Source organism: Hydractinia symbiolongicarpus, chromosome 8 (genome assembly GCF_029227915.1).
Source record: "Hydractinia symbiolongicarpus strain clone_291-10 chromosome 8, HSymV2.1, whole genome shotgun sequence".
In the NCBI taxonomy this organism is placed as follows: Eukaryota; Metazoa; Cnidaria; class Hydrozoa; order Anthoathecata; family Hydractiniidae; genus Hydractinia; species Hydractinia symbiolongicarpus.
Genome location: NC_079882.1, coordinates 21,945,417 through 21,960,716, shown reverse-complemented (window position 1 = coordinate 21,960,716; position 15,300 = coordinate 21,945,417). Strand labels below are relative to the sequence as shown.

Genomic DNA, 15,300 nt, shown 5'->3' with positions numbered 1-15,300 from the left:
GCTTTTAAAATTCCCCAAAAATTCAAAACGTGCTTAATGATGTCTTTCGGTCTTTATTTTCAATAAAAAATGTGGTTACCAACCGTATTGTAATGAAACCATTTTATGCTCAATGAGTTATTGGCTTTTTGATAATTTAAAACATTCTTAGCAGCTTATAATCAAGGGATTCGAAAAAGCCAGCATATCAGAAGCATTCGATCACGAGCTCTAAACAGAAGACCCATTTTCAGATTTAGACTAAGCACCTTGTATTCTATTAGATATTTACTACCTCGCCGACGAGAATAGCATTGGTTTCCAACTCGCAAAACTTAAACTGTCAATGTCCCAAATTGCAGTTGCAACGTTATCAACGAGGTCTCATTCACAAAGTTTTATTTTAGAAAAACGTTTCCTTGGGAGACTCGAACACGAATAAGGTCCCAAATTTTGATAGCCTCTTTTGCGGCCTAATGTCCTGCTATAATTAACCTATCAGGATTTACTTTTTTAAGGACTTATTTTCGGACTAATGTGCGTCCGAAAATTTAATTGCTCAAATTTTCCTTTTTAATTTATTTTCCATGCTTTTAAAATTCCCCAAAAATTCAAAACGTGCTTAATGGTGTCTTTCGGTCTTTATTTTCAATAAAAAATGTGGTTACCAACCGTATTGTAATGAAACCATTTTATGCTCAATGAGTTATTGGCTTTTTGATAATTTAAAACATTCTTAGCAGCTTATAATCAAGGGATTCGAAAAAGCCAGCATATCAGAAGCATTCGATCACGAGCTCTAAACAGAAGACCCATTTTCAGATTTAGACTAAGCACCTTGTATTCTATTAGATATTTACTACCTCGCCGACGAGAATAGCATTGGTTTCCAACTCGCAAAACTTAAACTGTCAATGTCCCAAATTGCAGTTGCAACGTTATCAACGAGGTCTCATTCACAAAGTTTTATTTTAGAAAAACGTCTCCTTGGGAGACTCGAACCAACACTGCAGCAGAACATTGCATCAAAAGGCGGGTTCACACTTTATTCGCATGAATTTGCACATGCGCAATATTTATTTTTACCGTACTACGTAAATTTCTTTTATTTGCCGGCATTTGACACAGTATGTGTGCGGCTCAATTCACTTCACAGTAAACTGAAATGTATACCAAAATGTATTATTTATCAATAAAGGAAAAACAACGTAATTTAGTAATAAGTTATTGTTTTTATATAATTATAAATATGCTGACAAAAAAATGTAGAAACAAGCGGCGTATATATTAAGTACTTTATTGTCAGAGGTAATTCTGAAAAAGTTTTAACTGTGAATGTCGAAGTGTAATGCTCTTTTAAATGCCTGCTCATGCAAACGTTTTAATCTTTTGTGAAAATTATTTCCTTAAAATTTTCTGACAAAAAAGTAAAGGGATGACCATACAAGGACGACGAAGTCTGGTGTGGAGAGAAGAATTGTCAGGGCTCCCCTATCTAGCAAATCCGGAAGGGAGCCCAAGCTGCTCCTTAGTAACCGTACTGGTTCTTCCACTCTCAAAACCAAATTCGTCGGTACTGGTATACATCCGGCAATGGCTGTGTTTATTTTTCGTGGCTGCTTCAATCTGCATCCTGGATTCAACCTGGTACCCCTCCTTCAAACTTTTGAGAGCATATCGCTCGACCGGATTCTTCATATTCTTGTCTGGTAACACAAAAATTTGTCAAAAATTGTTCGTGTTTGGAGAGCGACACTCCTCCCTCCCATGAATAGGTCATTGGACTAGAACGAAAAAAACAAAACAATTGGCGTGCTGGTAATTTACGTAGCTACGAAGTATAGGTAGTATTTTAATATGAACAGAGAAATCTGAATAAAAAATGTAAAATTGCCGTACCTGTCGGAAGCATGTACATTCACGTCAAAATCAACTGGCGCCAAACTTCGCACATCGTCATATCTAAAAGAAGAAATATGCAGAAGACTCTTAAAGGTAAGCTACCGCTGCAATAAAGGTAATCATTTTTTATGGATCAAAAAATATTACATTTTAAGGGTGACAAGTGTTAAATATTAGCCAATGAAACAATAAAACATCATGTTTACTTTTAACAATCATTTATGATTTTTGCGTCAGCGTTTCGTTTTCATTTTTTGTGAATAGTCCGAGCTTCTATTCACCGTACTAAATTTAACGAAACTTAGGTATTTTTTTTTTCGCGGATTATAATTTTTGCGTATGATATCTTAAATAATAAATCAAAGGTATATAATTTCGCGAATGTGTATAAAAGAAGCTTTGTTACGCTTCACGCAAGTTAAGCTAAATTCATACTAAAAACGCAGTTCCTTGCGGCGTGTCACGCTAAGTAACCCCTCACTTTCCTCACATTTTCCGAAAAAAAAAATCCTGACAATTTCCCTAGCTCGTACATATTCCAACAAAGCTTGGTTTTACCAAAAAATGCAAATTTAATACAAGCGTATTGATAGAACAGACTAAAAAATAACGATAGAATGAACACCCTGATTTGGTTCTAGTCAAGCATGAAATGTCTTATTAAACATTGATGACGCAATCTTTGGCTCAGGCAAATTAAAATCAAGTAAAACACTCACGCATGCACACCAATTCATTTTACTACACGCAAAAAAACAATGCGACCGGTACGAAATCAAGATTATAGGACTGATTTGCAACAATATGAACATTACAAATCAAAACGAACCTATCATTAATCACAATCTAGCTAAAATTTCATTTTGGACGGGGTTGAAAGTGGACATCGATCTCCTCCTAGTTCCCATTAAAAAAAATCCCCCTGCGGGCCTTATTTCTTTCGTCCCACCGTAAACAAGCTGTGAAATCACGTTAGGTCGAACTCTCTAATTTATCGATTTTCTGACAGTTTTGATTGTACATATTTTCCACTTCATAAGAAAAGGACAAGCGATCTTAGAACGAGCCTTAGTAGTTTAAATTTTGCGTGTCGACACGTGGAAGGACAGCTAACAAAATTGCACATGAGTAAGTTACGATTCATGTAACTATCTTGATACATTCTGCTGACATTTTAAGCTCGATATCCTTCATTTATGAAAACTTGGCTTCTGATTTAAGTTCCGATGCATATTTAATACTTAAAAGACAAAAGACGTACACTCGTTTACGATATCCAGGCAAGCAAGTGTTTCCACCAGTGAGTACAATATTCATGTAGAAGTGAGGTTGCATACCTGAAATAAAAACATACGAAATACTGTGACGCACGCGTCGACTAGCAACATCGTCTCCAGGCGTCTTAAATTCTATATTGAAACAGAACTAGAAGAAGACCTTGATACTGACTGATCACGTGAAGAATTTGATTGGTTATAACATGATGCATCAATGAAGCTGACGAATCGGCAAGTTATAAGCTTGAAGGCAAACAGTCCACCTTTTTCGGACTATTTTTCGCGCTTGTAATTTTTGCGCAAGTTTAAATACGTATAACAATAATAATAAAAAAATACAATTCAGGGTTTCTTATGCGTTTATTTTGTTTATTCAGGGATAGTAAGGAGTGACTATTTCTCCACTAAGCCTAGCTATAACTATCACGATAAAACTACGAATTTTATAGAAAAAAATTTAACTGTATTTTTGAATAAGATTTTTTCAACTGGCTAAAAATCATCTCAGCGGACAGGATATGAACATAAATGCAGGGATAAGCCGATATTGTATTTCTACATTTTTTTATTCCTTATTAGAAAATTATTTGAGATAGCGAGTAATTGTTTTCCTGCAATATTCTGCACACCTACGATACATGGGTTTCGAGTTGTCATGTGAGCAGCCAGACCAAAAGCTTTCACTTTTTTTTCTAATTTAAAAAACCTAAAAAGTCCTAGGAACGAAATTGGTTGGCTTATAATTGATCATTAATAAGTTCACTTACACACAGGAGTTTGGTTAATCGAGTGAAATATAGTTTCTGGTATGCCCATTTGCTGTATTCCTAAATAGTATAAAACATATATAAGAAGACGGCTTATGTAAATATGGTTTATTTACGGCCGGTGTAACACTAGTTTATAAACTAGTGTAACACTAGTTTATAAAATGGCTAGCGTAATGCTTACTTTTTAGACGGTCTTTGCAAAAAAAATTAATTCTCAAGACGAATCTTACCTATATCTGAAGGATGAAATAATGTTTCTGGAACAGTAAATCGTTCATTATTTACTCGCAAAAGCTAAAAAAAATAAAAAAATAATTCATTTGTGCAAAAATGTCACCAAAGTTAACCGGACGGGCGGACGAATGAACGAAATGATCAACACGCAAAGAAAAAAACAGCAACAAAAAAGCCCACTTGTTCTGTTCCAGTGTACTTTTTCCACATTTCATCTAATGGCTAAAATAAATATACTTTATTAGTTCTCAAAAAGCTAGTGAAACTCTTAACGTTGCCAGACTATAAATAGTTACCCGAATAAAACCCCTCTTCACATTTGTATAATCTGGTAGTATGTAGTCACGAGCAATAGTATTTAGAGTCTTCTTCTTCCTAAAATAAACAACAGTAAGCGAAATGCATTTTGGTTAATATTCTTTAACTTATATCAAGACCACTTCAACACTGGTGCACAAATCGAAGAAATTGATTGTCGCATAATTATTTGCAGGTGGGAATGGACGCGATATGACGTGACATAAATACAGAACGTTAAAAACAACAGAATAACATTACAATCCATACTTAGTTATTTCTATGTCAGCCATGAAGTCGTTGGATACAAAACAGCAATCCTCTTTTACCTGCAGTGACGAAGTAGATTTACAACGACAAGTAGATTTACAGTGACGAAATGAGTGTATAAACTTTAATATAGTCTGAGGAAAATAAGTTTTCAAAGCAAACGAGATATTACCTGATTCATGACATATGTTTCATCTAAAACATGGAGTTGCCTCAAAAAGGAAAAAATAGACGTTTTTTTAAAAATGATACCGTGCTTCGCATTTGCAGGTGATGGTAGAATTTAATAGATGGGCAAATATTATTGAATTTTTGAAATGACTCTTTGGCACTTCCAATAAATAGGGGAGAATTTAAAGATTTACAACATATTATTTCAACTTGGATTGTGATATAGTATTTGCTAACATAAAAATACATAAGTGCAAACAAATGAACGTTCAGAGGTTTTGTGGTCTGAAATTGTAAACATCTTAAAGGAGTGGAAATAAAAGAATATGACTTATCAAATATATTTCACGAACAAACTTACACAAGTAATTACAATGACGCCGATGTTAAGTTGGAATTTTTTTTTTGATTTTTAAAATAAGGGTGGGATCATAACAAAATGCTAAATGGAATTGAACAAAAATTAAACAAAAGTTTAAAATTTGGATTGCTACCTGTAAGATATGATTTCCTTTAAATGGTTTGTGAGGAGTTTTCCACCAACATCTATCCTAAGAAAAACAAAGAAAGATGACTCAAAAATCAAAAAAAGTATCAAGCTATCTTTAAAGTTTACATTGCATTAAGATAATAAGTTTTTAACCCTCGTGAAAAAATCAGCAAAAATTCAGCCGTTGTAAATATTTCTCGCGTCGACATTTTATCCGTCATATTTTAACGCATAAACAAGATACGGCTATCACTGTGAAAACTAGTCGTGGAAAAATCAAAGGGTTCGACCGTCAGCATGAATTACAACATACGGATATACGGATATTATTATAGAAAAAAATTATGAACAATTTTCAAGTTAAAGAAGAAGCTAAATAAGAAGCTGCTGTCGCAAAATATGAGATACAAATAAACTAAATAGAATTCAAAGTCACTTAATTGGGAAAGCCGACTTTCAGACAGCAAAAAAACAAGAAAAAATTATACTTGATTAAGCTAACTAAAAAGATAAAGGATAAAATTTATCTGAAGTGTTGTGATGCATTCCTTTTTTATAATTTTATCTTTTTAGATTTAAAACCAAAAATAACCAGTAACGCAAAAAGTGAATTTTAAGCAAATTAAGATGTACAATTCATTATGGTGAATGGGGTTAAATTACAATGCTTTAACAGGAATTCATTGTCGCAAATTTTGAGTTTTCATTGGAACATATTTTCAAAACAATGACAAAAATTCAACATCGTAGGTGTTGTTTTCACTGATTCGCAAAAATTAAACCCACGTCACAATTCTTCTTTTTTCTTTTTCTTTCTACGTTCCAAATTCCAAACTCTTGCATTTGATTAATTTAAAAAAAATCCTTATGAAACACTTCTAAAGAACGAGAGAAAATAAATTTACGAGAAGAAAACAGCACGGAAATAAAACTCACCTTCGTACAGCTTTTTTCAAAATCTTTCCATTACATATAGGCACAACATGTGTGAACGAAAATCCAGAATCAACAACCAAACAGCACAAGTGCTTTTTCGACGCTTCTTCTTCTTGTTTTCGTTGCCGTGCAGCCAATTGTGCAGCTAGCATTAAATAAGAGAAATACTTTGTTTAAACAAAAATACAAAATATGGTGGAGTGCAAATCAGCTATATGGGTTAAAGTGCAAACCAGCTACACGGTAGAGTGTAATACAAGTAAAAGATTTGGCAGGTACACACCTGTTATCCGACAGACTGCTTTAAAGCGATATTCTTCAAACAAAATCTCATCTAAACACTCCTGCATAAAGAAAACACATAAAAAATACCTAAGAAAAAAGAGAGTTGAATAATCTATATTATAATGCCCGTATACGTCTGTCTGTCTGTCTGTCTGTCTGTCTGTCTGTCTGTCTGTCTGTCTGTCTGTCTGTCCGTCTGTCTGTCTGTCCGTCTGTCCGTCTGTCCGTCTGTCTGTCTGTCTGTCTGTCTGTCTGTCACGCAAAATGGTAGCTTAGCTGCGCAATAGCGAGAAGCACGCAATGCGGTATAAAAAGGACGGGCAAACCCGTGGATTTTCCACGGGCTAACGACTAGTTTAGTAAATTAAATGAAAAGAGGCATCAAACCTTTATGGAAGTAAAATTAAACTGTGGTTCTGTTATGACTAGATGAGTCTCATCAACATCACCCTAAATCAACATTTATTATTTACGTTATCTATGCCAAGTGTAAACAAAACAATATGAGTTGAAATGCAATCCAAACCTTGAGAGAATCCTTGTTGAACATGTAATCAAAAAGCTGTCGTTGTACATCCCAATTGACTAAGTATCCCTACATATTAAATCTGTAAATTAGTTTTTAACATTATGCAGCACAAGTGAAAATTAACAAGCATTCTACTTAAAGGGTACAGTCAATATTGTAAAGACAAAACTGGGGAAGTAAGTCAATCTACACACCTTCTGAAACGGTAAGACATAAAAGAAACCAGAGAAATCTTTACACTCATTTAATTGATCACCAATAAAAACCTTCCGTCTTTCGTTCTTTGCTTTTGAAATATAATTTGGGATAATCCTAAAACACATCAATACCTCAAATTACAATTATTCACTTAATATTTAACCCGTTTTTTATGACAATCCTGACATTTTTGACTAAAATTCCTGACATTCCTTTTTAGATATTTTAGGCCGTTACAGATATTCCATCAGAACTTTGATTTAATCATGTGAAAGTGATCCAGGCACAATGGCGGAACGGATTGTAAATAAAACCATTCCAATATTTTGAACAGTGAAAATCCCTAACACTTTTCTAACATGTCAAAGAAATGGCTGATATTTCCAACTTTTTGATAAAGTTTTAAAAAAACTCTTGATAGTTCCTGACAAAATGTACACCCTGTAGTAGAGGCACAGATAAAACGAATACAAGATAAAATATAAAGAACATACCTTGGTCTTTCATCTGTGTTCAATCCTAGTTTGTTATTATATGCTCCAAAGTCCAACACTGCTGTTCTTGAAGACATTTTACTGCTTTACATTTTAATGTTTTTATCTACTATATATATATATATATATATATATTTTTTTTTAATTAATAAAAAATGAGGACAAAATATCACGAATGTAAACAATCCCTTAATTTTAAACTGGAAGGTAGAATAAGTTAAAAAAATCCTATAAGTATACTTTGTTAATAAAATAATTAGTGTAACAAAATGAAAATATTTTTAGTGTTTCTCAGATTTATTATTTTATCTTTATAGAAGCTTTTACAACATAACTTTTCCATAGATTCTACGTGTTGTTATTAGATAACCATATTTTTAACTTCTCCCTGTACCAATATGGTGCTTCTGAGTCCAACTTTTCATGATCATAACCATAGGCGACAGTCAATTCATCACCTGGATATACTTCTTTAATCGTACGAATGCATTTTATTTCACCAAAACGAGGATGGTTAAATCTAAACAGTATACGGAGGTTTACTTGTTTAAACAAAACGCCGATGAAATCGAAAAGATCCACATTCAGTTATAAGGCGGGACAAAACCTTAACATATCGCAGTTTGTGATGACATATATTTTAAAAATCCCATATACATTACCTATCATATTTGCAGTTAGGCTCAAAAGAGTGATTTGCTTTATGTCCTAATGTTGCACAATAATGAGACGTATCGCACCACGGTGTAGGAACATCGATCACCAACTAAAAACACGAAAAATATATATCAAACTGAAATATGTATTACTTTCTATAACAGCAACATGATGTTATACCTCATCATTAAGAGATATGGTATTATCATTGTACTTCCAATCACGACCATCAACCTGAAATTAAGACCATCACTATCGTATACTACAATCAGCACAAAAAAATGATAGCGCATGAATGCTAATTTTAAAGTTCGTTGGAGTAAGTAGTAATTTCGACTGTTTCTTTATTATATTTACGCAATTCGGGATTCGTAGGATCTGACGTGGATTATTCTGTATTTTCGACATGTTAGAAGCAGCGACTAGCGCATTCTAAATACGGCTTAGAATACCTACGCAGGGTGACCACTAATAAAATGAAAACAAAAGTAAGGATATTATTAAGTAGAAATAAGGAGACAAATTGACATTTTTAAGGATATTTTGCTGCGAACGAAATAAAAAATAAAATAAAAAAATAAGGATAATTAAGGAGAAAACCAGTTTTAGTTCTCTATCTTTATTGTTACATACTATGTTCTATAATAAAGAAATTATACATATTATACAAATATACATATAAATTATCCCCTGAAAGATAGAAAATATAGGATTTCAAGTAACAAAGAAAAATCTCTTATTTCACTGGTGATGAACAATCCATGAACACAAAAGTTACGATCAGAAAAATTAAGAAATTCAATTTTGAAAAATGTCCTAAAAACTGCTGTTGTGCCAATTTTTTTGTCACCGATTGTAGATGAATAAGCATTAGAAGTAGTTTCAGATTTCAAAAATGGTAGAATCAGTTAAAAAAATCCTAAAAGTACTTTGTTAATAAAACAATCAGGTAACAAAATGGAAATATTTTTAGTGTTTCTCAGATTTATTATTTTATCTTTATAGAAGCTTTTACAACATAACAACGCTTTTCCATAGATTCTACGTGTTGTTATTAGATAACCATATTTTTAACTTCTCCCTGTACCAATATGGTGCTTCTGAGTACAACAGTCACCCTGCTACGTATAATAAAAGTTGTACTTTCGCAGCCTTGGTCTTTGTCAATTTCGAAAAATGTCCTAAAAACTGCTGTTGTGCCAATTTTTTTGTCACCGATTGTAGATGAATAAGCATTAGAAGTAGTTTCAAATTTCAAAAATGGAAAAACAAAAAAAATTGTTTAAATACCTCTGCGTGTGTGATTTTTATTCCATTGTAAAATGACATTACTTGCTAAATATGAAACGCATGAGTTCTTTAGTTTTAAATTTAACCTTTACCTGGTTCCTATTTATTATTTAACTTACATCTGGTGCTTCTTTTATTAAGGAAAACAACCCTTCATTTGCATCTTTAATGTTTGATTTTTTCACGCAAACTCTAAATTTAAAAAATTACCACAACATTTTATTCGGAATAAGTGAGGACATTACTTTTATTCTTATATTCACAAACCTTTTTACTTCATAACAATCAGGCTGCATTGGGTGACTAGATATCGACATAGATGACTCAGCATCTTTTATGATTTCAACTGCTAATTATGGAGAAATAAAATGTGCAACTTAAATTTCTACCAAACTCACACAGGACTCAGAGGACATAGATATTACCATTGGGTATTTTTCTGTAAGAATACGGATTATTTTTGTCCCCAATTCCATCATATTCTGCTTCACATGCACTTTCCAGTTCTCCATCCTATACAAAAATTTTACATCTGATCATTTTTCGAATAATATAAAGGCCTTTGTTGGCAACGATACTACAAGAGAAGGTTCAATGTTAATGAAAATAAAAGTTCATTAAAAAGTATACCAGTTAAATATTTTACATCAAATTTTCCTTTCAAGTAAGTCTTCTCATCAGGATAGACATATATAACATCTTTGCCAGTTAGTTGGCCACTCTTGTTAACAACACCAAATAATCTTCCACCATGCTGAGAAGTTGAAAAGTAAAATGTTTAAAAAGTTATCTTTATTTTATCTCTACCTGTATTTTGTCAGTCTCAAAATGGTACCACAGTATCGAGACATGAAATACAGCATAAAAAAACGGGCTTATATTTTGTTCAAAATGGCAACCAAATCATCACTTTGTGTTGCAGATGTAAAAAATAGAAATGACTGTGCGTGACCAGTGATAATTTGAGGACTGAAAATGTTATGATAGCCGACCCATGGATTCTTCCCATGCTAACAACTGGTAGATAAACAATGGTTTTGCACAATAATAATTTCATTACCTGCATAAAAAAATGACAAACACCAGTTCGAACATTTTCTTTATAATTTCCTGCGAAAGTTAACATTGCATCAGAGTCTAAAAATAAATATTTTTCACCTATCAACATGCAACTGGATTACAAGAAAATCCATTTTCAATGTTTACATTGTTTTAGTTTTCTTTATCAACTCACCATACTCTTCACTGTAACCATTCAGTTCACCTTGTTTATATGTACCAACTATAAAAAAATTAAATTCCTGAAAAAAGTTGGTACACAAATAAATAAAATAATAAATAAATAAATAAAGTAATAAATAATAACACTATAATAGATTAATTAACATGATGGCGGCGGGATCAGTTGCTGTTGCTTCACGAAAATTTTTTCTATGTTTTGTATTGATTTTTTGTATTCTCTCTTGTGGAAATCACGAAGCTTGTTTTGTTGTGTCGAAATCACTTACTAGAGATGAATTTAAACTCTCTCGAGTAGTAAATAGCTCATTAAAACATTTAAGGGCTGGAAAACAACATTACTGAAGTTCAAGAATTTATATCTACACATAATGAGATGGATATATATTTAGTCTTTCTGAGACACATTTACAAAATGGTAGTTGTGTTGATACAGTTTTTATTGATGGTTACGATTTTTTGAGAAAATCTCGCTCTGAGGAATTAGGCAGAGGAGTTGGATTATACATCAAAAACAACATTATGTACACACACAGAAAAGATCTTGAAAACGCTTCACTTGAAATAATTTGGATCGAGATTTCTGTCAAAAAGAGTAAACCAATTATCTTTGGTTGCTCTTACCGCCCTCCTGAGACTTCAAACTACCTACCTAAAGATTACAACGACCTTCTCAATGAAACAATCACGAAAGTTAACAGAGAACAAAAGGAGACTAATTTAATGGGTGATTTCAACATTAATTATAGTCGTAGTAACGTCTCAAATGATTTCAAAAGCCAAATGTCTTCCTATGGATTCAAACAGCTCGTAAAAACTGCTACAAGAATTACAAAAGACACGTCATCGTTAATTGACTTGATTTTTGTCAACAAACCAAACTCCTACCCAACAGTTAGTGTCGTCAGCACAAGTCTCAGTGATCATGATTTGATTTGCCTTACACGTAAAATTAACACACAGAAATATCTAGCGCGTGTAATCAAATGTCGGGACTACTCTAATTATAATCCGAGCTACTTGTAAATGACATTCGCCAAATTGACTGGTTGTATGTCTACAATTCCAATGAAGTAAACAAATCTGTTGAATACCTCTCTACCCAGCTGAAAAATGCGTTTGACAAACATCCACCGCTGATTGAGAAACGCGTCCAAGGAAAACCCTGTCCATGGATCGATGAGCCTATTAAACGACAAATGCATGCGAGGGACCGATTGCTTTGCAGAGCAAGAGCGAACAACGACGAAGCATGCTGGAACAAGTATAAAGTTCAGCGTAATCGGTGTACCTGTGCTGTGCGGAAAGCCAAAGCATCATACAATCAAAAAATGCTCAATGATAACCGCCTGAACCCGCGGAAGTTCTGGAATACTATCTTCTCCAAGAACTGATGATACAAACCACCGCGTAAATTGCTATGTTGAGTATTTTTTGACCATTGTTTCTATTTTGAAAAAAACAGCTTATCCTCTGATCGACTTTGTATGGCGGTATCCGAAAAAAAAACCGGTTACGTACGAAATCCATCTTCAAATTTTCGTATATATCGTCCATCTCCGTCGAAAAGGAACTTCGAAATCTCAAAAGGAACAAGGCTGCTAGAGTTGATTGTCTTCCACCAAATCTCCTCAAGGACAGCGCCTGTGAGATTGCTTCACCTATATTGTTTATCATTAATAAACCTCTTCAGACTTTTACTGTTCTAAATGAGTGGAAAATTGCCAAAATATGTCCCATCTTTAAATTAGGAAATGCAGAACTTGTTGAAAACTACCGGCCAATCTCTGTACTCCCTGTTTTGTCGAAGCGGTACACAAGCAAATGTATGAGTATCTTGAGACAAACAACCTTCTTAGTGACGTTCCACTAAACTCACCATCACCTTGTTTTGTGACACAATTCGCAAAAATGTTGATAATGGCTTCATGGTCGGTGGTTTGTTTCTCGACCTATCTAAAGCCTTCGACACCATCGGTCACAGTATTCTACTCGAAAAGTTAATGTTGTATGGAATCAGTGGACATGAGCTGTCATGGTTTACTGACTACTTGTTCAAGAGATCCCAACATGTTGAGCTAAATGGTTTACTTTCGAATAGCTGATGTGTTACTTCTGGAGTACCACAAGGATCAATCTTGGGTCCCCTCCTATTCATCACGTTCTTCAATGATATAAAAGAAAGTATCAGCGAGTGTGATATCTTTCAGTACGCGGATGACACTGTTCTTTTGTTTGCTGGTAAAGACATTTAAACCATCGAAAACAACCTGAATGTGGATATGACTAGTGTGGGTAGATACTTTGAACAAAATGAACTGTTGCTGAACCTTAAAAAAGGGAAGACGGAAGTTATGCTGTTTGGAACTTCCCACTTGGTAACCTGCTCAATAACCACCTGTCTTTAACAGCCAACTTCGATCGAGCCGTCAAGAAAGCATGTGGTCGATTGAGAATCCTGTCCAACATACGAAAGAGCCTGACCATCGAGGCTGCCACTCTCATCTACAAGATGATGATCTTGCCGATCATAACCTACAGCTCAACTATCAAGACATGCTTCACCGAAACCCAACGACGGAAGTTCTCTTCGATTGAACGCCATGCTGAAAAGCTAGTTGGAACACCAGTTCAGCCTATCTAAAAGGTTATTGAACAACAAGTCTGTTCTCTGGTTATAAAATGTCTAAACAAAGAGTTATGTCACGAAACCTTTGACAAATACTTTGAGGTTCAACGACACAAAAAAAGGACGAGAAATAACAATCTCTGTCTAAAATTGCCAGCATTGAAGCTTGAATTCGCAAGATTTGGTTTTTATTATGTTGGTGCTAAATTATTTAATAATTTATCTCTAACAGAACGAAAATCGCTTCTACAATAATTACTCTGGTCTTATTTTAACATAATGTATGCTGAACAGACTCTTATCTTTTATCTTATGTTTGTCATAACTTAATTTTTCCCCAGTTTATCTGGAGTTAATTTCCACAATTCACTGTTTCCAGATCTTATTCTTAATGTTTTTTCAGTATTCTTACCTATTTTACCCTTTATATTACCATTTTATTTCTACCTTTACGCTGTTTATGTTTTATTTTTAAGCTTATAACAGGACAAACACTGATAACAGTTTCTTTATATAAAATATTTTGTAAATATGTATTTAGAAACTGAAGTTTTTTATCCTGTATAAATATTCACGAATAAATAAATAATAAATAAAATAAAGACCCACCCATTAGAGAGCCATCGTCATACAAATATAATCCTCTTCCTTCTAAACTATCATTCACAAAGTTGCCAGATAATGAACTGAAGATTAGAGAAACAGATAGCAAGTTATAAAGAAAATGTTAACACAAATTTTGTTTCTTTGTAACATGAATAAGTCTATTAAAAGACTTGCCTGCCATCACTGAAATAAAAGGAACCTTTTCCTTCTTTCACACCTAAATCATAAAAAAAATTTAAAGAAATTTAATTGGAAAATTCAAATACTTTTCACACGAAACAAACAAATACATACCATTGATAAAACGACCTTGAAATTTATTCTTTTTCTCTTTATCAAAATAAAGCGTTCCTCTGCCATGTTTTTCACCATCCTTATTTAATGGACCTAAATGAACACAAATACCTTATTGGACAAAAAATGTTGGATAAGTGACAAAACTTTTCAGGATTGACTAAAATTTTCTCTATTTAGTAGTTTTGTCAGACGAAATTTCTGCAGATAAAAATTACGTATTAAACTAAGTAGTGTAATACTCACTTGAAATAATATAACAAGAAAAAAAGAAGAAATTTAAAAGAATGAGCAGAAGTGACAATTTTTTTCCTAAATGACATTTTGTTTCACAAATATCTTGCCCAATAATTTTTTTGCCAAAAAAAAGTAATTCAAAACTAAGCTTGGTACAAAATGTTTTAGAAAAAATCCATCACTTTTTCATGCTTTTTATAAAAAACTCCATCACCATTAGAAGTGGTAAAAATACTAAATTGAAAGAATCCTTTGCATTAGAATGGAGTTTAATATATAGGCGATTAGAAAACATAACTATTTCCTACCATCATAAATTTCTTCGTCATCTTCACTTTCACTGGATTCACTGTCATAATTCTCAATCTCATTCATTACCAGCTATATTTTTGAGAACATGTTTACACTAAAAAGTTTTTATATCAGAAAAAATCACCGATATCATTAATTTCTTTCTGTTGCATTACTGTTCTGAAAGAACTAGAATGAATTAATAGATTACATAGATAAATTTTC

The 15,300-nt window shown here is 33.1% G+C and overlaps 2 protein-coding genes across 3 annotated transcripts; both read right to left on the bottom strand.

The window, feature by feature from the left end:
• Nucleotides 1-1,191: 1,191 nt before the first annotated feature.
• Nucleotides 1,192-8,045, bottom strand: LOC130655479 (actin-related protein 6-like). The gene is made up of 16 exons (XM_057458241.1): nt 7,833-8,045; nt 7,335-7,452; nt 7,138-7,206; nt 6,999-7,061; nt 6,610-6,670; nt 6,327-6,471; nt 5,395-5,451; nt 4,902-4,941; nt 4,730-4,788; nt 4,459-4,537; nt 4,343-4,384; nt 4,159-4,222; nt 3,926-3,985; nt 3,143-3,218; nt 1,879-1,941; nt 1,192-1,763 (listed from the first exon to the last, which is right to left on the bottom strand). The coding sequence occupies exons 1-16, from the start codon at nt 7,907-7,909 to the stop codon at nt 1,619-1,621; spliced, it is 1,218 nt and encodes a 405-aa protein (XP_057314224.1). The 5' UTR covers nt 7,910-8,045; the 3' UTR covers nt 1,192-1,618.
• A 65-nt stretch (nt 8,046-8,110) lies between these two features.
• LOC130655480 (histone-lysine N-methyltransferase SETD7-like) lies at nt 8,111-15,295 on the bottom strand. 2 transcript variants are annotated; one of them, XM_057458242.1, is made up of 14 exons: nt 15,093-15,295; nt 14,548-14,640; nt 14,428-14,470; nt 14,257-14,333; nt 11,014-11,061; nt 10,840-10,916; nt 10,426-10,533; nt 10,205-10,292; nt 10,047-10,128; nt 9,899-9,971; nt 9,780-9,824; nt 8,670-8,723; nt 8,495-8,598; nt 8,111-8,352 (listed from the first exon to the last, which is right to left on the bottom strand). In XM_057458242.1, the coding sequence occupies exons 1-14, from the start codon at nt 15,157-15,159 to the stop codon at nt 8,181-8,183; spliced, it is 1,131 nt and encodes a 376-aa protein (XP_057314225.1). In that variant the 5' UTR covers nt 15,160-15,295; the 3' UTR covers nt 8,111-8,180. The 2 variants fall into 2 exon arrangements, with proteins under 2 accessions (XP_057314225.1, XP_057314226.1); XM_057458243.1 differs by having other exon boundaries at nt 10,047-10,125.
• Nucleotides 15,296-15,300: the final 5 nt, after the last annotated feature.

Bases quoted from the DNA above. Each gene is read 5' to 3' on its own strand.
- LOC130655479 (XM_057458241.1), bottom strand. From the start codon at position 7,909: ATGTCTTCAAGAACAGCAGTGTTGGACTTTGGAGCATATAATAACAAA. The intron at 7,453-7,832 runs GTATGTTCTTTA...GATGTGTTTTAG, and splicing joins AACACAGATGAAAGACCAAG to GATTATCCCAAATTATATTT. The intron at 4,538-4,729 runs GTATGGATTGTA...TGTTTATTTTAG, and splicing joins GCTGACATAGAAATAACTAA to GAAGAAGAAGACTCTAAATA.
- LOC130655480 (XM_057458242.1), bottom strand. From the start codon at position 15,159: ATGAATGAGATTGAGAATTATGACAGTGAATCCAGTGAAAGTGAAGAT. The intron at 11,062-14,256 runs GTGGGTCTTTAT...ATTTTTTTATAG, and splicing joins TGACGATGGCTCTCTAATGG to TTGGTACATATAAACAAGGT. The intron at 10,293-10,425 runs GTAAAATATTTA...ATTTTTGTATAG, and splicing joins ACTTGAAAGGAAAATTTGAT to GATGGAGAACTGGAAAGTGC.